General features: G+C 37.4%; 1 protein-coding gene across 1 annotated transcript in view; it reads right to left on the bottom strand.

Moving 5' to 3' along the window:
- Window positions 1-541: 541 nt before the first annotated feature.
- The window catches only part of LOC126171176 (ATP-dependent DNA helicase Q4), a 131,470-nt gene continuing 107,731 nt past the window's right edge, over window positions 542-24,280 (bottom strand). Inside the window, exons 8-14 of the mRNA XM_049920781.1 lie at window positions 24,043-24,160; window positions 16,974-17,149; window positions 14,107-14,550; window positions 7,464-7,623; window positions 3,161-3,347; window positions 2,758-2,887; window positions 542-2,592 (exon numbers count right to left, since the gene is read on the bottom strand). Of these exons, the coding sequence (XP_049776738.1) occupies window positions 2,362-2,592; window positions 2,758-2,887; window positions 3,161-3,347; window positions 7,464-7,623; window positions 14,107-14,550; window positions 16,974-17,149; window positions 24,043-24,160 (1,446 nt within the window). The 3' untranslated portion in view covers window positions 542-2,361. The remainder of the gene's footprint in view (window positions 2,593-2,757; window positions 2,888-3,160; window positions 3,348-7,463; window positions 7,624-14,106; window positions 14,551-16,973; window positions 17,150-24,042; window positions 24,161-24,280) is intronic.

Here is a 24,280-nt window from a genome sequence, read left to right as displayed (position 1 = left end):
TGCAATGATTGTAGCAAAGCTGGTTAAATTACATGGCTGCTTTCACAGATGGGGTAGGATACAGCTGTGACAGGACTGGAAGTCATCCTAGTTACACTTCATGACACACACACACACACACACACACACACACACACAGTCTATGAACTTTTGGGTAGCACCTCGTATGTATTCCTAAATTTCATTTCTTTGCTGATATGTTTGTACCACAGATCTGATGATAGGGGATATCCTGAAATGCGTATTCATGAATGTTAACAAAAATTACACAGGTGAGCAAGGTGAGTATAATTCCAAAAAAAGAAACACAAAATGTTAAACAAAAGAGAAAAAAATCAACAAAACTTTTAAAAAGAAGGAAGGGAAAAAGGCAAGGAACACCAAAACAAAAATATGAACTCAACAACAGTAAAAATGAACAAAATACTAAATGAGAAAATTACAGATGCTGCAAGTAAACAAGCTGATGACCAGAAAGAGGAAGAAAGTGTATGTAAAATAAACTACCGATGAAACAACATGGCTTAATAAATCCTCTGTATTTATTAGTTTGTAAATACCATTTATTCATATTTCTTTGCCTTACTGTGGTATGCAGTCAATGAAGTTATGTATACAGAAATGCATAGCATGATTTGTCCTTGAACAAAATGTTATATCTGCAGGAAATCATACCTTATGTCTGACAGTAAGATTTTACAAAGTACAATGTGAGTGAAAAATATAAACATATAAATTTCAGCTCCCTGAGTTTGCAAAAACCTTAAACAGTGAAGTTTAAACTTGCAAACAATCACTAGCTTCTTTTCTCATAATTCAGTAGCATCATACTTGTCACTATAAAAGCATAAAGAAGCTTCAGTTTCCAAGTGATACTTCTAGTTTTGCCTAAACTGATTCTCCTTTCTAGAAGTACTGTATAAGAACACACAAGAACAGAGAAACAAGGTTTTCTGACTTTTCTATATGGTTTTCTGGAGACGGTAATAAATTCCAATGTAACAGTACAAAAAGGTACTAGTTTTTCCAATTGTGTCATCCTGCACTAAATGCAGTAGTATCATTTTTTTTACCCCTGAATTATATCTACTAGTATGTATGAGTTTAAAAGACAATAATAAAATAATGTACAGATCAGGTATAAGAAGGCAATGATTCTTTTCATCCAGGCAGTGTCAGAGGTGAAAACTACTCATGAAATGCTCAGCCATCTGACATGCATTACATTCACACCCAGTAAAAAAATTAACACAACACCACTATTTACAACTCAACAATAAATTATGCAGACATTTCCTACATTACTGGATACACAGTGAATCTCACTGTAATGATGGTGCCAAATAGTTGCTTTTCTTTACCCCATCAAAACTGAACAACATTATAACATACCATTTGCACTAATGAAAACCACATTGTATGAGTTCACTAGAAACAAATATTGTGGTAAAAACTGCTCACATGCTATAAACATAGGTAAAATGTGAACTGAGTATTTAATAAGCTTTCATTGTGAGTGCAAACTGTTACTTTGGAGTCAATTATTGTCCAAATGGACCAACTGATGTTTTCGTCAGAAAGTCAGCATTGTCGGATTTACATTAACTACAAAATTCTGCCAAGTAACTAGAAGAACACAAATAAAACGCGCATTATTTCCCACAAATCCTTCATGTGCTCTACGGAAATATCATATCATAATCATCTAAGACTGTGGAGTTATTTTCCACCGATTCTGTGTGTGTCTGTGTGACATTATAGTGCTTTGAGTCTCTTTTTCTTCATGGTGAGTACATTCCAGTAACTATTACATATTTTTCTTACATTATCTTCTACTTTCGTCATCACATAAACAGCAGCAAAAGTAGTCACAAAAATATTGTCACCTTTCAGTCCAATTTCTTTTGAACTTCTTTTCTAATGGACATCATTAACACCAGCAGGAGGCTATGGAGGCATTTTCTGCACTTGCACTGTGAAATAATGAAAAAAGAGCACTGCAGGTGTGGACACTGCTATAACTTGTCAAATGCACAAGATTAGTTTCTGTTACATCCAAGATTACTGTTGCCTTTATCAGATAATAACTAACTATACCATATGCCCAGCATTCAATAAAAAATTATCACTTGATACTGATAACTGTAATGTCACAATACAAAATTAAAATAGGTATTTAACTTACAGTTATCTGTGAAAAACATACTGGAACAGTAATTCCAATACACCATGGTGAAGCTCCCTGTTTATGTTCAAGTTCACATAATGTCACCTCTGGATAATATCCTGAGTCATATTTTAATTAAAACACGCAAAAATAGAATATCCCACATTACAAACAACTTTCCATCTGACAAGCATCTACCGCAAACGTAATATTTCTCTCGTAGCAAGTTTACACAGTAAATGAAAGTCAACATCCAAATGTGCACGCCAGAACTTGCAGCGTCCCCAGATGTTTGCAGGAAAGCATGGACTTGCAATTCCATGGAAGATTCGAGCTACAGAGCGGCCTGTGAAGGTGGTGTCTTTGTAGCTACATACAAGATGGCGAGCATCAGCACAGATTTGATCTTCAATTACTGGTATCTCCTAAAAATAATACGAAATAACAATTATTTTCCACATTACATTTGAAATAATTTTGGTGGCAGAATTTTCTAATTAACTGCTAAATGAAAACATGGTATTGATTCACCAGTATGCCTCCAGATTAGTAAAAATAAGCATGCTTGCTAAAATTTGTCATATACATGCCTCAGACGTAACTCCACTGCTGGGAATTTGCAATTCTTCTGTAAAGTAACGCCTTATAATTTCCTTCAATTTATTACTATTTTCAAGGTCTGTATCATCTGACATGTGACTGTAACTTGGGTATGCCACACTGAAAACAAAATACACATTACCATTAAAATATTAGATTAATAATGAGTAGTAGTGCACAGCCAGACTTAAAAAGTCAAAAAACTGCATTAAACTTTGAAGTAATTAGTCTTCTAGTATTAACGCGCGTGCACACACACACACACACACACACACACACACACACACACACACACACACACAGAGAGAGAGAGAGAGAGACAGGACAGAACATTACACACTGCAATAAGACAATTGCTGTCACAAAATTATTTATTTTTTTCAGCTATTTTACCTGCTAAGAGCATCAAAAATTGCTTCTAGCTGCTTGAGTGCTGTCTTCTCCTGTCTATCAACTCTTTCATGCAGTGAGTCTAATGCATCATCAAGCTCTGTTGCACTCAGATTACCAGGAGCAATGACATGGAAACCCAATTCACTGAATTCCACATTCATACCAGTCCGTCTCCATTTTTCATTAACTACAAAGAAAAGAAGATTAATTACTTAAAATCAACTACACTGTACTATCTCAAGAAAATAAAACGTTAAAACATCTATGTGATGAATCAAACCTGAAAAATCTCATATACAATCTTGTTTGATTAATCAGTTACATATTTTAAAGGCGATGGTGCCCTTTCAGAGTCAAAACATCAACAGCAAAATTATTTAATAAAATATGTTACAGATGAATTTAAGAAATATGGTTCAAGAGGAAAAAGTTTTTGTTGTTATGAATAGACTGTTGAAAATGATTTTGTCAAGAGAAACATAACAATTGATAAAACGAAACAATATGAGATGTCAATGTCTTCTTAATTGTGCCTGTCTGCAACTTGATGTGTCTTCTTTATTGTACATAGCAACCCATCTTTTCCTACATTGTTGACATTCCTACCTGGAGTTTCCATTGTTTAATATGAGAAGAAAGAGATTCTCTTAACCAGTATTGGAAAAAACGTAAGAAAATGTTTATTTTGGAGTGACAAGATATGCTACCCTTATGAAACTTTAGTTCTCTAACTGGTTGTGTACCTGAACTAACATCTCTGGCATATTTTTGCTAATTTTTAAACAACACTAAACCAACTGAGACATCCTAACTTGTTTCATAGCACACATTAAAACCTTCAATTTGAAATTACTACTCTTGTGCTTTATGTTGGTGACTCAGAAGCACAAGAAAAAAGTAAATGGTGGAGAACAGATTAGAGACGGTCCTGAAATTAGTTCCTACAGTTCTTCGAGCAGATTAAAAACCTCGCACCCAACCAGAGCCCAACCAAATGTACGGATTTCGATTCAAGTCTGGAGCACAGTTTTATCCAGAAATTTCAAGAAACTTTATCATCACAACAACAATGAAAATATAAAAGTGATCCAACATCTGACACTGGGGATTAACAGTAGTCTGCAAAGTGAGAACATAAACATGTCTAACTCGGGAGGGGGGGGGGGGGGGGTCTGTAAAAGAGAAACAAATTAACTCAAAGTCAGACAACAGATGGAAAATATATTTCTACTCATGAAATATATTATCCTTTGCTAAGGAGAGAAGATGTAGTAATGACAATGTTACAATATTATTCATCATCATAAAATTATTAAATCACTTGTTAATTATTTTCTTTTTGTGTGCAGTATTGTTTCGTTAATTTGTACACTGAGACAACATGGTAACAGTAGTAACGGGTTTTATCGCCAACTTCTCCTTCCGAAATTAAAAAAATTATACATTCTCTCAAAAATAAAAGTTCATCTGGATTTGATCGTGTTCCCAATAGAGTGCTAAAGAGTTGTTCCCATTTGCTCCCATATAATAAGCCCAGTCTTACCTAAAATATGTAATGCATCACTAACTCAAGGCAGTTTTCTGGAGAAACTGAAATAAGTCTTTGTTAAACCCCTCTTTAAGATGATGTTATGAGAGATGTTAATAACTACCATCCTGTTTCACAGCTGACATCATTTTCCAAAATTTCTGAGGTGGTGATGTATTTTAGAATAGCATCTCACCTAAGGAACAATGATATCCTCGGCAAATCACTGTTTGGCTTTCTGATGTAATGCTCTACTACAAGTCCACTCACCAAATTTTACAAGCATTAAATAATAAAATAGCTCCGGTTGGCATTCTCTGTGCCTATCTAAGGTATCTGTGAATCAAAGTATTCTCCTAGATAAACTGGCGTTTTATGGGTTTGACGGTACAGCCAACCAATGGATAATGTCATATCTAATCAACAGAATGCAGAAAGTCATATTTTGTAATTCTACAAATGTAGTCCATGGACATAATTCTGGCTGGGAAGGTATTACATATGGGGTTCCCCAAGGCTCAATCTTAGGTCTACTGTTGTTCCTCATACACGTAAGCTATCTTCCATCAGCAATACAACAAGTGAAATTACTTCTTCTTGCACATGACAGCAGTATTGTAATCAATCCAAGCATACATACAGAAAAAAAAGAAATAGTAAACAATGTTCTTAAAAGTATCATTGACTGGTTTTCTGCAAATGGTCTCACCCTCAATTTTGAAAAGACACAATACCTCAGTTCTATACATCTTGGGGTACTATACCAATAACACGTGTAACACAAGGTGAGGAAATAATAAACAAAGTGGAAACTTCAAAATTCTTATATACCCATAGTGATGAGGATTTAGACTGGAAAAACAACATTTTTCAATTGTTAAAAAAACTGAGATTGTACTTAGATTTACTGCAAATTTTGTTGTGAGAGACAAAGCATTAAGTTGACATATTTTGCATATTTTCATTGAATAACGTCATGTGGAACAATATTCTGAGGTAACTCATCTTTGAGAAAGAAGGTCTTTGTTGCTCAAAGAAGTATTGTTATAATAATATGTGGTGCTCATCCACGACCATCTTGTAGATATCTGCTCAAGGAATTGGACATTCTGATTACTGCTTCACAGTATATTTATTCCCTTGTCATATATAATCCACTATGGTTCAAACAGAACAATGATGTACATAATTAAAATACTGGAAGGATAAATTACATTCATTACTCCACATTAATGTTGTCATTAGCACAAAAAGAGGTGCACAATAATGGAATTTCATCTGGTTTCATTTCTCTCTTCTCGTTTACAAATTGAGGAAAGTAATCAACTACCCTGAAAGGATGAACCAAGATAGTTTTCTGAAGTGTTTCAAGGGGAAACTATTGGAAAGCCATCTCTGTTACTGTGAGGGATAATGCCCCATTCAAGGTCAGGACAATTTGTGCTAGGCGGAGCTGACGGAACTAGTGGGGGGGGGGGGGGGGGGAAACAACAACAACATATTAGCAGTTTTTTGTTGATGTGGAGACTAAAAAACATTGTCTTAGTATTCTTCAAAAATGTTCCAAAGTGTGTGAAATCTTATGGGACTTAACTGCTAAGGTCATCAGTCCCTAAGCTTACACACTACTTAACCTAAAGTATCCTAAGGACAAACACACACACCAATACGCAAGGGAGGACTCGAACCTCTGCCGGGACCACTTAGTGTTCTTAGGCTTTCACCTTACCACTACTACTTCAATGCCTTCAAAATGATCTAGGTGCAGTTAAACATATGTGGCAATAAATAAAAGCTTCACTGTTACAGAAATTCAAAAACTGTTAGAGGTAACAGAGGCACAAATAACACCATAGAAGTGGAGTAATGTTATATATCATACAAAACAGTTGTTAAAGAATCACAGAAAAGTGAAGTGAGCGTAGAAAGTGTGAAGTGTGCATAGAAAGTAATGTTGAAAATATAATTAACACTGATAATATAATTATATCCCTTGGCTATTCCAGTGCATGTTCAACGGACGAGAGCACAGATGACGATAGTGTTGAGAAAGAAAGAGACTCTGAACTAAGTGGCATTTACCTTTTGCCATCATTCTTCTTTATTTTTATGTTTGTGTTTCATATTTTTGACTGGATGCTGTCTACGACACTTCTACAATAAATCTCATCTTGCTGTTAAGGAATACTCCTTAGCACAAGTATGACATACTCCATGCACAGCACACTTAAGCAGTTTATATTATTTTAACGCTGTGAGTTACTGTATTTATATGAATGACTCAGATCCATTTCAGCACCCCTTTTATAATGTATACCTCAACTAAATGTGAATCATTCCTATTATTGTTGAGATACAAAAATAATAGGAACACGGTATCATTTTATACACAGGAGTGCATTTCATTACGCAACAGGGATATTATGATCCCGTAAAGCGAACACAATACTGCATTTTGAAAGGCAGCATGAGAAGGCAGTCAGAACAGAACCACATAGCCGTTACTGCTACAGCCATAGTGCACGCATGCACACTGGTGAACCAACATCACCATCCTCTTCCACACTCAACTGGGCTTTGCTGTCGACCACTTTCATACTCTGATCCAGGTATAACAGTAACATTCAGTAACTAAGTTCACAACACAGAAGAAGTAGTGGTGTGACCCTGAAACTTTCTGAAGCAGTGTATTACTGGTACCATTTTGATGAAAATAAAATTGAAAGTACAATGATATCAGTGGCACACAAACAATGTGTACAAAGGTATAGTTACCTTTTGTCCATTCCAGTTGCTTCAGGTGGTTCTTAACCATTCCACTGTCCCAGTCAAGAGCAGCTGCAATTTCAACAACAGAAAATTCAAGACGGTTGTTGTTTGCATGAGAAATGCCACGGCGCTGGTCCAATGCTGCAGCCATAGCAAGGACTGGACTCTGTAAGATGATACAAGTTAGTAGTACTAACACCTGGAGATATTAAGTTACATCCATGATTCACACAATATTGTATCAATTTAAATGAATATACAATGATAGTGTGTGTGACTTGATAGCTATAGTAGTTAAGTGCTACACTTACGAAAGCAAAAGCTTGCAGTTCAGTCTCAGAAATTCACATTGCATATGCCTCAGCAGGTAAGTGGCAAATGTGACAGACGGAAATTAGACAATGCTCTGGATTCCACACATGAAAGTTTTTGAAGGCATTTCACCCACATTCACATGAGAAACAGCAAGGTTTAATGTTCCAGCAGGGTCATTAGGGATAAAGCTCATGCTCTGTTAGATAAATATACAAAAATCAGCACTAGATTATTCAACAGAACATTTCAAAATGGATCCTAGTAAGTGGACATGAATTCTGCATTACCCAAATGTGAGCCCAATGCCTTAACTGCTGGACCAAATGTTCAGCAAAAACTTTAGGTGGTGGTATAATTTTCCTCAGTGGCCAATTTCTATGAAACCTGATCATAGGAATGTGACTGCAGCAGTTCCTTGGTGAATAGAACTGTAACCAATTAAATGAACAATAGGAATACTGTACCTGAAGCTTAGCACTTTCATGCAATGTGAAACTACCATGAAATCCAGAAATATGAATATTTTTTTCCAGTTATTGTTTATATGAAATGCTGCTCACATTATGGATGGCAGGCATGCAGTGGAAGAGGCCAGTAGGGAGTCAAATTTATGGGCCTCCACTGAGAACAAGATTTTACCTATAATGAGGCAAGCGAGGGACACCCGTCGCTGCAAATGGGCAAAGGGACAGTCAAGAAGGAAATTTTGTAGGCTGAGGAGAGAAAATATGAATAACAGTTTGGAAACTGTAACAGGCAGGAAGCCGTTGGCAAAAGAATGCAATTAAATTACAGCAGAGAGATTTCTAGCAGATGCGCGAGTACAGATGTTGGAACAAGATACTGACACTGTCACAGAACTCAACCTAATTACATATCAATTGGTACGAGGGGCAACTATAACTGTGATAAAATCTGAAACCACTGCTTCAAAACGATTTATTAATCATGACTTGTTTTGCGACATTATAGTCATACCTTCAGTTAAACTGCTGACCTAAGATACAATAACCGTAATTAGAAATATCTTAAGACAAAGCACCAAACTGATAAAATTCTTTCTGATGTGTGAGATATAAGGACCTTCCAATACATAATGCCCATACAATTCTGTAAGGACAAATAATAGCAGCTTCCAGTACGAAATTAGTGTTGCAAAGTATGCAACCATCACAAATAAAATAACCAGAGAAAGACATAGACCTAGAAACAACAATATCTGAATAATAACAAGCATTTTTATTGTGGAAACACACAACCCCCACTCCCAAAACATGCTTACCAGACATACACATCTTCCCAGGCTGCAGACAGCAACACTAGTACCGTATTTACTCAAATCTAAGCCGCACTCGAATCTAAGCCGCACCTGAAAAATGAGACTCGAAATCAAAGAAAAAAAAAATTTCCCGAATCTAAGCCGCACCTGAAATTTGAGACTCGAAATTCAAGGGGAGAGACAAGTTTTAGACCGCACCTCCAAATTGAAACAAAGTTAGTCCATTGTAACATGAGACACAATTTAGGTCGAATTGATGAAGATACGGCTACAGTAATTTGGTTCGAGTTGTAAGCTTAGCAGTTAAGCTTTACCAGGTAGCCATTGCCATGTGTCAGGCGCTCCGTCTGTATTTATAGGGTACCCTTTCTCTTTCATGTGCTTCGTCTGGGTTGAATCGATTGCTTATTTTGTTTTGATCTGACAAGTGCTGTTCTCTTTGTTATAAGTGTTTACGTCACTCTAAGCTGAAAATGCATTATTGTACTGCGTCACGCATTGTTTGTCACATTCTAATAATGAGTGATTACGACCTGTCGCAGCTCGCGTCATGGCTTGCTTTTGTGCGCTCTACCGCAGCTTACAATACAAAAAAGAGAGGAATTGTCTCATAAGCGAAACAATGGCAAAAGACTGCTATTTGTTGTTACTGCAGTGGCTACTTACAATGCAATGCAGTGGTCGAAACTCGAGGCGGAGAAAAAAAGCTCGTATTCTACCTTTTTTTAAAAGTTTATTTAGTGACGCCGAGGTTTTGGCGCCAGTATTTATCTTCGTGCCTGCAAAGCACGCCTGTGTAGTGCTACATATATACGACAGCAGAAGTTAGTTGTGGCGGCACATACCAACATTTTTCAGAACTTCCACTTACTTTGCATTCGATTGTAAGCCGCAGGCAGTATGTTTGATTACAAAAACCGGAAAAAAAAGTGCGGCTTAGATTCGAGTAAATACGGTATCTTGTAGACAGAACAAGCAACTCCCAACCTACAAAGACTGCATAATGGTATAAATGTGGAAACCAGGAGAATCGACATAGCAAGCCAAGAGCCACCAACTGATGCAAAAAGTAATGACAAAGTGCCCAACTATACCAATTTAAATACGTGAGTAAGCATTGGAAGATAGGGAAACCCCTGTACACTGATCAGCCAGAACATTACAACCACCTACCTAACAACCAGTACGTCCACCCTTGGCGCACATAACAGTGGCGATTCATCATGGCATGGCAAGGCCTTGAAAGGCAGCTGGAAGGAGCTGGCACCACATCTACACACACAAGTCACCTAACTACCAAAAAAAAAAGGGGAGGGTGGGCGGTGAACTCTGATGCCACATTCAGCCACATCCCAGAGTGTTTGATCAGGCTTATATCTAGTAAATTGCGGCGCGGGAGGAGGGGGAGGGGGGGGGGGGGTTGGAACACATCAAGTGGAACTCGCCATCAAGGTTCTCGAACCAGTCCATCACATTCCTGACCTTGTAACGTGGTGTATTACCTTGTTGAAAAATGCCAATGCTGTTGGTTAACATCATCATTATGAAGGGGTGTTTGTGGTCTGCAACCAGTGTACAATACTCCTTGGCTATCATGGTGCCTTGCACAAGTTCCACTTGACCCATGGATGACCATGTGAGGGTTCCCCAGAGCATAAGGGAGCTGCCACCACCTTGTCTCCTTCCTGCAGTACAGGCATCAAGGAGCTGTTCCCCTCAAAGACAATGGATTTGCGTCTTCCCATCAGCATGATAAAGAAGGTATTGGGATTCATCAGGCCAAGCAATATTCTGCCACTGTGCCAACGTCCAGTACCACTGACCACATGCCCATTTCAGTCATAATTTCTGATGTCATTGTGTTAACATTGGCACTTTCATGGGTCATCAGCTGCAGGAGCCCATCGTTGGGAGTGTCTGGTGCACTATGTGTTCAGACACACTTGTACTCTGCCCATCATTAAAACCTGATGTTAGTTTCGCCACAATTCGCCACCTGTTCACTTTTACCAGGCTGCCCAGCCTACAACAGCTGACATCTGTAATGGCCGCCCAACCTCACGAACGTCTGGACGCGGTTACACCTTGGTATCAACCCATCCTGAAGACACGCCACAGCACTCCTGTAACACCCGACAAGTCATGCAGTTTCTGAAATGCTCATGTGGAGCCTTCAGGTCATCACAATCTGCTCTCAGTCAAACTCAGATAGATTGCGTCCCTTCCCCATTCTACACATGGACAGCACATTCACTGATACTACTTGCACTACTCACATGTCTGACTAGCAGCCATTTCTCACCAGATGACGCTGCTATCACCTGGAGGGGTTTATATGGTCACGCAGTTCGGACTGATCAGAGTGCAAACCAAAGAACAGGATCGTAGGTGTAAACAACATTATAAGTACCAAGTTAAAAGTTAAACAAAACAGAAAGAAGATACAAAACAGAGGCATGACAGATACAAGCAGACGGTAAACGTACTTGTTATGCCCCCCCCCCCCCTCCCCCCACCCCCTGCTCCCCCATCCAGTCGTGTTCTGTGCAGCCAATCAAAATTTCATAAAGGGGAATGATGACATAATTCTACCTGCACATTAGGGATAAACTCAGTAATACTTTTAAGGCATTTCATTATTCCCACCTCTTCTGAAATGTTAAGCAGATGGGCATAAGATTAACTATGCAAAATATTTAGATTTGCGGAAACATTAATAATACACTGTCCGTTCGCATAGATGTGGAGTAGAGCCATTGTTGAGTTGTTCTTATCACAGTGTTCTCTTCAAATCTAAATCTGAAATCTCTCCCCATCTGGCCAACATATTTTATTCGGTAACAGTGGCAAAAAATCCTCCACACACACCTACCACTGTAGAGGCCAGGCCCTGATGTCTCACAGAAACACTACGATTCTTGGGTATGAAAGTGGGTATAACATCTATTCACTGCTTTGACTACTGTATCATTTATGGAGTGCAGTGATGGGTACACACCTCACCCACAATAACAAATTAGTGAATAAAATCAGTTTGTTTTTTCTTAAATCAGTTCAAGCTTTACCAAGAAATACATTCAGTCACTGCTTGTTGGTCAGCATTCAACAACGGTAGGGTTTGCACATCAGAACAATTTTATTGTGTATGTTGAAATTTTTTTTTAAATTTTAGCAGGAAAGCTCAAAACAGAAGGCAGCCAAGGGTTGGTGTGCCAATCAGAATGTCAAAAGCCTCACATTCAATGTAAGAGACACTAGAGGAAGAGGTGAGCATTGCCACACAACCTCAGTGAGGCAGACAGAAATGCATATGTTGCTGTGCTACGTAACAATGAACTATGAGGTAACACTACGTAACTTCAACACCCAAGCACCACTGCAAAAACAAATGCATGCAGAAAGAACCAACCTCAGCGGCTGAGAATAATTAACGAATTACCACAGTGAGGCAAGGAGCACTGACGGGACTGACAGACGGCGGCAAATGTGCTCATACAACAAGAGCCATGGTGTCATAGGTGTGGGCTCAGCCCTTTAAATAACAAGGCTTTTGGACTTCAGAGACACATTCAGTGATGCTGTCCATCACTCTGAAAACACTTATAACTCTGTTCATTTTACATGATAAATAAAAGTTATTGCATTGTGTCACTCATTCCTCCAGGTGTAAACTGGATCACACACTATCATTCCAAGGCTCAGTTTACTATTCAAAACATGACCCCTGCTCCCCAGGTCGTAACAGTAGCAACATTTTGCACAAAGCTTTCTCATAGTTAAATAATCATACCAAATAAATGTGTACCTCTTCTGAAATTCCTAGGCCACATGCCCTCAAATAAAATTTTCATTATTGATTGCTCAATGGCATACTTTGTGTGTGTGTGTGTGTGTGTGTGTGTGTGTGTGTGTGTGTGTGGACAGTAGCAGTCATCTGACTCGTTTGCTGTGGTCCAACATGAATTCCTTTCCTGTGTCAACAAATTCATTTCAGAATAGCATCTGCATCCAAAGTCCTTAATTATTTGCTGGATATATTCCAACCTCAGTCTTACACTACTGTTTTTACTCTTTACAAATTTCTCTGGTAGCTAGGAAGTCATTTCTTGATATCTTAACACATGTCTTTACATCCTGTCCCTTCTTCTTGCCAGTGTCTTCCATGTTTCTATTCTTCTCCAAGTCTGGAGAACCAGCTCATTTTTTATCTAATCAGTCCACCTAATAATCTTCAGCATCCTACTATACCAACACATCTCAAACTCTTCAGTTCTCTTCTTCTCAACTTCCCTCAAAGACCATGATTCACTTCCATAAATGCTGTGCTCCAGCCGTACATTCTCAGAAATTTCTTCCTCATTATAAAGCTTAATTATTTTTTGACAAATTTTTGTTGGAAATAAACTGTTCAAAAGATTTGCATTACATATCCATGTGCTAGATAATTCAATTGATCAAGATGATTGTAGAGTCAACAGTTACTGCACAACATGTACCAAAGTAAAGAAAGCAGCACTATATCATTGGCATTAATGACATACAAGGGACAATTTGAAAAATTTTTCATTAACCTCATGCATTACATTAAAAAAAATTGAAAATTAATTTATCTGCCAATATGTGTAGTTTCCCCCTGGTTAAGTTCAGAAAAGCTCAGAACCTTTTTAATTTTAACTAATCATGTGACACTGCTTCATTTTTCAGTCAATTCCATATTGCAGGATTAAAAAAATAAAATAAAAAAAAAACAAAAAAAGAGGAAGAAGAAGGAGGGGAGGGGAGGGGAGGGGAGGGGAGAGAGAGAGAGGAGAGAGAGAGAGAGAGAGAGAGAGAGAGAGAGAGAGAGAGAGAAGAAGAAGAAGAAGGGGGTAACAAAAAGGTAAAGCCCAAAATACATCTACATACAAGCAACCGATGATGCTCAGTGAATGTTACTGTTATGGAATATGGGATTTTATACTGAGTAGGGAAAATGACTATATCACTAGGAGCATACTATGTATTTATTGCTAACTGTGTGACATATATGTAAACACTTGTCTGTAATCCACATACCTTCCTTATTGCAGCCTTTAATGCATTTGCACCTTTGTAACTTAACAATTTGCATTTTGTGTAGGCTGGTGACAAGAGTTTTATCCACGATTTGGGATGTAATTCCAGGTAACATAACATAGTGGAAATATTTTCTTGTGGTATGTCTAATGCTCTCACAGTTTCATCAACTGAGAATGCGACTTCATGACCAGGACATTTAACACCTGTCTGTTTTTTGGAAGCTTCCTGATCGGTACAGCTTTCATGATTTCTAATTTCAGTCTCGGAATCATGAGTTGGATCTTTGAGGTCACTGGCATCTTCAAAGTTTACATTTTCCAACAACTCTGAAAGTCTTGCACATCTGCAGGGAGTAAAAACTCTCTGCAACAATTTTCTGATAGTGTGACGGTCAACAGAATCTCCATGAATGTGACGCCGCAGCTCCCGCTTATCACCACCCTGTAACAATTATGACATTAAAAATTCAATTTTAAATAAATAAACTACTTAATAAATACCTCTCAAACAAAAGTAATTTAAAGTTTATTAACACAGTTTTATTTAGCGTTATAAAAGATTTACAGACAAGCAAATCGTGGTGGTGCTGGTCATAGTAGCAGCAACAGTAGTAGTACTAGTAGTAGTGGGGGGGGGGGGGGGGGATATATGTGTCTTTCACTGTAATTTACAATTACAAACTGACACAAAAATTTAATGTTCACTGGTAAAATCCACAAGGACTATAGGCAAAATATAGGTATGTTCCATCACACTCTTACATCCACTTCCTATATGCAGGAAAGCATACTTAACTTTGTTTCATACTCCAGAATTTGAAGACACGTGAAGTCAAAAAATGTGGTGTATTGTGAAAAGTTGTTGCAATTTATTGCTGAAAGAGAAGCACAGTTCAGACACAAGGTTTGGCGGCATTTATCCGCCTTTGTAAATTTCCAAAACTGCTGCATATATGCATCCCATCAAGTAAGTGCCCATCATAATTACCCTTTTCCTGATCAAAGGGTTGCTACCTCGTGCATGGTATCCTGGCTATCCACTTCTGGCCTAATATCACTGAATGAATGAGTAAGATTTTGCAGGAACTGAAACAGTCTTTGATCACGAATTTCTTTATTTAATTCAGTTACCTGTTTCATTACGATCATTGTCAGATTAATCTGTCTCAAACTTAGCAAAATAAGCAAACAAAATCATCGCTAAAAATTAGTATTTGGTTCTTTTAGTAAGCATTTGGAGACAGAACAATCATTAAAACCAGTAACTGAATTACATAAAGAAATTTGAAATCAAAGACTGTGTTAGTTTCTAGGAATTCCTAAACACTGGTGCACTACACTCTTCAAGGACATAATATGCCAGCCCTCATCAAAATGTGTTTCTACAAATTACTGGGTCATCTGTCACTTGAATGACTGAAGTTACTGATATACAACTACAGCAGAGTGGTGAAACTTAATACACTCTTATGGGCAGTATGTTAGGGATATATATATATATATATATATATATATATATATATATATATCATTCTTCAAAGACTTGAATCTTACTCGATCACCAAATCTATCTGAACCCAACATTTTCCTACAGGATGTGTTAAAAGGATGTGAACAGAATTAACCCTCAGGCAGCTGAACAACTGGAGAATTGCTACAGTATTTACCCACGTACAAGCCTATGCCATTTTTTAAGATTCAGCTTCAGAGGATTTTATTTTTAAAATATTCTGATTAATCAAAATTACAAACTGTTTTACTGACATAAAGTATCTACTTAAGAAAGTAAACATTGCACCATACTAGTTATGATCTACATTTTGTTAATACAAGGGGAAATAAAGTGAACAGAAAGAAATGGTTTACATTAATTTTTATCTTCATTTCCTTTCTTGCTTACTTACTATCTAAGCCGGTCGTCTGTGGTATTACAGTTTTTATCATGACACCACCACAAACTTCCTATCATTATCTTCATGTTTAAGCCCACTGATATTTCTTCCTTTCTGACCCTTCACCCTTGGCATGTCATCTTCTGAGTCATTCATTGCATTGGATATGCAGCACTTTATAAAACCTTTCATAACAGATTCACTTGAGATCCTGTGCCAGGCACTAAGGATCCAATAGCCCAGCATGGATATTGAGGGTCTCTTTAAGCCCCGCCCCTGGAATGAGAGCACAGTCTCCCCGAAGAAGATTCACTGAAAATCCACTGCAGACGAGCCTTAAAGTGTCTATCCACAAGAAAATCCGTTACTTGACGTTGTGAAGTCATATTACCAAGAATTATTAACAAGTCTGTACATTTTTTGCTATCAGATCCGTAACTTCCTGGGCAAGGTGCCCCCTGAAAGAGTCCAGCACCAACATTTTCCTTTCATTTAGCAGAGAGCCTGGTATTCTGTTCCAAACAAACAATACAACATCAGGTCATTTGCCACCCATCACTTTTGGAATCTAAAGATACATCCTGCAGGCAATTTTTCCTTTGGTATGGTTTTTCACCAGAGAATCACATATGGGAGGAGCTTCCTTCCACCTGCTAGTGCACCCAGCATTACTGTTAGTCTGGCCTTTTCACTGTCAGAACCTTGTATAGGAATACTTTTAATTCCCTTCAAATCAACAGTAACATTTGATACCAATCACAATAAACAGGTGAACTAAGTTAAATATAGGAACAGAACACACAAAGAAAACTGAAAGAAATACAAGAAACGAAATAAGGAAGACAGGTATAAGTGTGTTACTTACTCAGTTTGGAGCCAAAAGTACATACAAATTTTTGTTTTATTTACAATTCTTGCAAGTCAGTTACTAGGAAAGGCTCCTAATTTAGGTAAACACAGAATGACTACTCACTTTACTATCAAGAAAAAGATGACAGAAAGCTGGCTGACCATCACGTCCTGCACGACCAACTTCTTGCACATAACTTTCAAAGCTTTTTGGCATATTGTAGTGAATGACAGCACGAATGTCTCTCTTATTTATTCCCATGCCAAAAGCTACTGTTGCTACAACAATTCTTAGTTTTCCTGAAAAGTAGAACAACAATTAGGCATATCTAGCTTTCCAGAAAATCACCCAAATCTTCCAAAGAGATTATTCAATTCCCTAATTACAATAATATAGAAAATGCAACTATTAAGACACGACATACGGAGATACCCTTTTCTAAGTGAGAATATAATGGGAAAAAAAGAGGGCTAAAGCACAAATCTGAGTGGTATATTCTAAACCCTGTTTCTCTGCACTCTTCTACACAAAATCTGTCGAACAGCACATATAATAGGTCACCATGTAACGAATACTAATAAATATGAACCTGTAGTCCACTGCACAAACATGTGGACTTCACATGGGGTGCATGCCATGCCAACTGTAGGTAGAATTATCACTGAGCACCACTTGGACAACATCAGAGAGAAGTCATATGAAAAGATCCAGTGACTTGCCTTGGTGTGAGAAGAATTAACATTCAGAAAAGCAGACCACCTTTTCACATGAGATTCTGTTACTATAAAGAACGATATAAACAAGTCATGTTGTCTTCTTTGTTTTTCGGCCTATTTTTCCACTGTTATATAGGTTACAGCATCTTTTGCTACTGTAATAGAAGGCTTACTAAGGTGTTATGACAATATGCATTTAACTTTATTTTATAGCCTTTTCAGTCGTTACTGTAACAATATCATTTTTCTTGCAATTCTATTGCTATGACTGAACAATTCTCGTGTTTTAAGTTACTACTATAAAGAGTGTTAAATTATCATTATTATGGTACTAATGTCCTTTTTATGTTCTTCACACACGTGTGACAGATTTTGTACACAGTACTTTCACCGACATGCAATATATTCATGTTTTTTTGTTAGGTCCATTGCTAGCTCATTCTTTCGTGTATTTTGTTTTGATATTGTGTGAGGTGGCAATCTTTTATTTTGCCAGTAATGTGTGTGTGTGTGTGTGTGTGTGTGTGTGTGTGTGTGTATGTGTGTGAGAGACAGAGAGAGAGAGAGAGAGAGAGAGAGAGAGAGAGAGAGAGAGCGCAATTGTAGACACTCTCACTACCACCAAATCAAAACACAAAAGATCACATCCCACAATATTGAAACAAAATACACAAAATTGAGAGATGGAAGTGGACCTACACGAGAAACAAATGTAAATACATGAAATGTCAGTAAAGGTACCGTGTACAAAAATCTAACACTTACGTGTAAAACAATGTTTCAAAAACAACACATTCCCACTATGAGTAATGATGGAAGTACATTTAAGCATGAAACCTGTTCAAGAGCCTAGCAAACAGAATTGTAAGAAAAGTTGTAATGTTACAGTAAGGCATTGTTATATCAGTTGCAAAACATAGTATAACCTATTACCTTGATTCATGTTATTTTGAATCTGGATGCTCATATCACTGACAGTGTCTGAAACAATCGCTGATACTTTTACTACACATCACGGAAGGCAGGATGAGGATCGCTTCTACAGTGCTGAAACAAGTCTCTAACCAGGTTCACACAATGAATGTATATTACACCTTAGTAACGGTAATGTGAAATAGTAATCAAAGGTATGATCTGAAAACATGTAAATTAGAATAAAAATGTACATTTCAGAAGTATTTTCTGTTCTTAGTATCACTGCTTTATGTTACAACCATAGTAGACTAAAAACAACAGGAACCACAAACTGGCATGTTAAACCCCTATTACATAATGCTGCTAAGATGTAATCCTCTGCAGCAGTCCCATAAAGCGTACACGTTTGGAACTGCAGATCAGTGCACATCGACCAATTACATGATAGACGTGAGATACTCACAGCACGAATCTGTGTGTGCACTAGGTGGCAATAATGGGCGAAATTGGAGGGAGAATGTCCGAAGTCTTGTAAAGTCGTTCATTCAAATAAAAAATATCTGGGAGCTCAAGGTTCTTATTTATTAAATAAACAATTTTTGTTGTCTTACGAAGCTAACATGGAATTTTGCTATTACTATTCTTAATTATGGGTTCAACTGTTCCTTTTATATTATGACACTTGTTTCCACAAGGATATTTGATCTAAATTGATGTTTATGTAGAACTTTGCACACGGAAAAAGCAGTATTTTCGGAGCTATTGCTCTGGCAGTGTCTGTAACTCTTGCAATTAGTGCAGAACGATGAGAAGCAAAAAAGCAGACATTGTTGGATTGGATGCTGGCTGGGAAGAAGGGGAGATGGCCTTAATAAAGGAACTGAGGCCTGAAACCCCAAATGAATTTCTGAAATCTGTGAGAGCGGATGTGGGTTGTTTTGGGAGCTGCTGTCGATGATACAGGAAGGAATTCGCTGAAGTGACACAGTAATTTGGGGGGCCATTTCATCTAGTTGGAAGTTAGAATCAAACCATTTGTTTATTCATCTTGTGAGCAGACACTCCCACTGACTATAGCCAGTGTCTCCTTCCTAGCATGGTGAAATAAAGGAAAAGATGTAGTCAAATCAAACAAAAACTTTCATCAATTAAGGTGCTACATACACAAATTGAAAATCACACATGTAAAGTGACATGCCTATTTACTCAGAAATAAATGACTGCTAATGTACCTTATTATTAAACAGTGGGTCGTGAGGATCATACAGGTACTGTAGTGATTTGAGAATTTCTGTGTAAATTGTAGAACCACACAGTCATCTACCGTCTTGAACACACGATAGTCTGGATGTGAGTGTGGAATGGTAGAATCCTACCTACTGTGCGTCACATGTTTGTGTGCGCAGGTTTAAAATCAGTCGCGGGAAGATAGTAGACGCGGCGGTCGGACGGCACCGACAAGTATCTGACAGGCAATCCATAGACTTTTAAAAAAGTACTCTTGTAGACTCTTAACTCAACCTTGTTAGAAGCAGGACTCATTTTATGATTCATGTTAAGAAAGATCATGGTATCCAAGCCAACTTTCTTTCAAGTATAACTCAATTTGTTTCTAATGTCCGACTGTCCGAGAGACTTGCAGGAAGCTACATATTCGTGTGGAAAGTGAAATTTTTATTGTGTATGGAGGTCAAATACATCGTTAGTTGACGAAAAGTAAAGTTTGTAGGTCTACTTATTTCATAAGTAGAAATAATCTGAAAATTCCTGTACCTAGCGTTATTAAACGGAAAAATAGTCAAGAGGGTTTTCAGCAGCCTTCTATTCAGTAAAGAAGAGTGGCTGCAAATTCCAATTAAGTCATCTCGTAAAGAAGTGGAAGGTGGTTTGGGGGAATAAGCAGATATAACCCAAAACTACACTCGCACTTTAAATCGTCAGAACGTTAGAATGTGGCTACCTGTGTGAAAGGACCGAGAAAACAGGAATTTTAAGTAAAAAATGAGAGAAGAAGCTGTGTTGCCATAGCAACCGAACATAATAAGACAAGGGAATTATCCGAGACATTGGCAAATGTTCAAGTATCCTATGGAACGAAATTTAAATGGAAAAACATTGAAGAAATGAAAAATTCAGAACGATAAAAATAGTAAAGAAGATTTCGACATATTTATCTAAGAAGAAGTACATATAGAACACTTCAGCTAAGAAGATCCAGTGCAGGGAGTATACAGCTTTCACACACATCGCAGGGATGCAGACGCGGAAACCAATATACATCCAACGCTGCTGGCATCAGCTGCTGTTCACTCGTGCTGACCTGCCTCCACATCCGCTCACCTACGCAACAAGAATTCTACGCCAGGTGAGTGTGAAAGAAAACTTGATTACTTTAGTACGAAGTGGTACAAGATACTATTGAGTGAACTGTTATTGTGTAATTATCATATTTAATTTTAAATGCATAAGAGCTAAGGCATATAAAAGTATATGGAAAATATAGCCATGAAGATTAGCAAAGAAGTGCCTGACGGGGCTGAGTTGATAAATTTATTTGGAGCTCAGAGTCTTAAATTAAACTAATTAAATTCTCAATTAAATGCTCGGAGTTTATCCAAGAAATAGACTTGGTAAATTCTCAATTAAATATTCAAACGACAAATTTAGGTTTGTTAAACGCCAAAGTCGACTCTCAAAGCAAGGAATTTAGTAATCTTTGCGAAGGCGTGGGCGTTCTGGAGACTGAATTTGACGCCATAAGTAATAAAGTAGAGAATTTAAAAATAGATTTAAAGAACAACGAGTTGACAAATTCTTTGACCACTCATATAAATCATATGTTTACTGACCTTAGTCAGAAACAGAATGACACTTTTCACGATTTATCAGAAATGTTAGAACTTGACATTGAAAACAAATGTAATAGTGTAGAATCAGAACTTATTGAAAAGTTAGGATCTTTTGAAAACATGTACAATATTAAATATAATGATTTAAGACAGGGAATGAATACTTTGAATGATTGGCATTAATTCATTATGCTTGTCTACACTCTCTTTCAGTCGCAAATTACAGGTGTCAATACATGGGTAGATAATGTAGAAAGGAATTTCAAAGAGAAAGTAGCTAACTCCAAAATTATAAATTTAATTAGTTTGGGGGAACAATTTGGAGAAATTACAGATCGAAAGGTTACCGAGAGAATAACACCCGGGAACGTATCGCCTATTCCTTCTTCCGAACTTAATGATACCAGGAAGGGTATGGACAACCTGTGGAGAGAAATAAAGTTTATCCAAGACAAAGTAGAAAAACGGGTAACTTCACCTAAGGTAGTGTTAACTAGTGAAGTGGTGACTGATTTGCAAAGGGGAGCTAATTCTGGGTTAACTAGACAATTCCCAAATTTAAGCCGGACAGAGATGTACATCCGACCCCTTTCTTAAAGATTTAACCAAGCTTTACCAATAAATTGGGAAGATTCCAAGAAGATCGAATTTGCTATGGGGTATCTTCTAGGGGAAGCATCAGAATGGGGAACAGTAAATATTGAGATTTTTTCCTCTTGGGAAGACTTTCAAAAGAAATTTAAAAAGAAGTACTCGTCTGCCAGTGCTCAAGAAAAGTTAATATCAAATCTATGAGACCCAAAATCTTATAATAATACTTGGGGTACTATAAGGAAATATTTTGATTGGCATTTAACACAAGCAAAAAAAGGGAGGGGAATACCGTGTAAAGGGTGTAAAATTGTATATCCCCCAGGGATGTTAACGTTTTGAGTTAACCGGCGGAGTAACGACTGTCGGATCTTGAGTTGTTTTCGGTGTTTTTTCCAAACAGTTTCCTGCACCGAATTCCTTTAAAATCTAGAACTATTCTGTAATCTTATTGCTTAGAAAACCGGATATGATTATGAAATAGAGAACAACCTAAGAGAATCACAGAAAAAAGTGATATCTAGGCGAAATAAACTAAGTAGAGTCTTATATTTGTGGAAAATATAATAAGATGTGACTAGCTGAACACCTGTTATACCGTAATGTATAGATTTTCTATTTTGTATAGAGTATTTTATACCTTTTATGAGATGTGATGCAGATAGGTGGGTTTGTATAAATTTTGAAAGCGGTGGGTATTGTAACTAAAAGCATGATTTACAAGAACAGTGATTCGAAAATTTCTGTGTAAGTTCTAGAACCACTCAGCCTTCTACTGTCTCAAACACAAAATATTCTGGATATGAGAGTGGGATGGTAGAATCCTACCTACTGCACATCACATGTTTGTGCGTGTAGGTTTAAAATCAGTCACGGGAAGAAAGTAGACGCGGCGGTCGGACGGCACCGACAAGTACCTGGCGAGCAATCCATAGATGTTTTATTAAGTGTGTAAGGAAGAACCATGGAGTTTATATGTAGCTCTGTGCTTATTGTGTCATTGAATATTGTTATTCAAACAAGAACAGTTTAAAAAAAAAGTACTCTTGTAGACTCTTGACGCAACCTTGTTAGGGGCAAGACTCATTTTATGATTCTTATTAAGAAACGTCATGGTATCCAAGCCAACTTTCTTTTAACTGTAACTCAAATTGTTTCTAATGTACAACTGTAAGAGATACTTGCAGGAAGTTACATATTCATGTGGAAATCGAAACTTTTATTGTGTATGGAGGTCAAATACATCATTATTTGACAAAAAGTAAAGTTTGTAGGTCTACTTATTTCATAAGTAGAAAGAGTCTAAAATTCCTGTACCTAGCGTTATTCCATGGAGAAGAAGTCAAGAGGGTTTTCAGCAGCCTGCTATTCAGTAAAGGAGAGTGGCTGCAATTCCAAGTCATCTCGTAAAGAAGTGGAAGGTGGTTTGGGGGAATAAGCCGATATAACCCAGATCCACACTCATACCTTAAGTCATCAGAACATTAGAGTACTATTACTTGCTACACACCTGGGCTAGGATGTTAAATGCTTGTTTGGTCCATTCCATTATTAGAATATGAAGCAATCCTACAAAGAATCGATAAAGAAAGTCTGCCGGCAAAAAACATTGCTTTTGTTTAATACTTCATTTATGAAAATTTGCTCACTCAAATATGTGCAAAAATCTCCCGTACGAAAACCTGAAGTTAGGCCACAGATATCAACTGTTACAATAAAAACAATAACAAGCATAAAGCAATCTCCGAGTACCCCCTTCTGTGTACGTCTGCATTACCGTCGCCTAGTGCGCACAGCAGATTCATGGAAGTTTAGAACTAGCATCTATTTCCACACATGGAAATATTTATTGATTCTCTTAGTTCCACCCTTTCTACAGCCAGATGATCGATATGCTAGATGTGTACTGTTCACTGTAGATTGCTGTTTAATACCACCTCTAAAAAAATAAAAATGCAAGGCCCTACACACCACAATGAAGAACTGCAGCAACAAATATCAACACACAAAATGACAAGGGACTGAACTTTACCAAAGCCACTCATCACTAAGTTAATACTTGCTAAATTATTGATTTATTTGAAGTATCTATGTACTGTATAGCAGTTTTTGAACACTTACCTGCCATGAAAGCTTGCTGAACAGTTTTCCTGCGAAATGCAGTAAGGCCAGCATGGTAGGCCTCAGCATTCCAAGAAACACGGCCTCGCCTTGCATTTGATTCACGTTTGGTGGGATCCTGTAAAATGTAGGTTCATTACAAGTAATTTATTTTCTCTGTGCAGCACTTAATTATGTTAAACCCAACAATACATGTTTCTAATGATCTGAGTCATTTTAATATTGTGACTAGAAATTA

This window comes from Schistocerca cancellata, chromosome 1 (genome assembly GCF_023864275.1).
Source record: "Schistocerca cancellata isolate TAMUIC-IGC-003103 chromosome 1, iqSchCanc2.1, whole genome shotgun sequence".
NCBI classification, from domain to species: Eukaryota; Metazoa; Arthropoda; class Insecta; order Orthoptera; family Acrididae; genus Schistocerca; species Schistocerca cancellata.
Note: the sequence above shows the minus strand (reverse complement) of the source record. Positions and strands in the feature narration are given on the sequence as shown.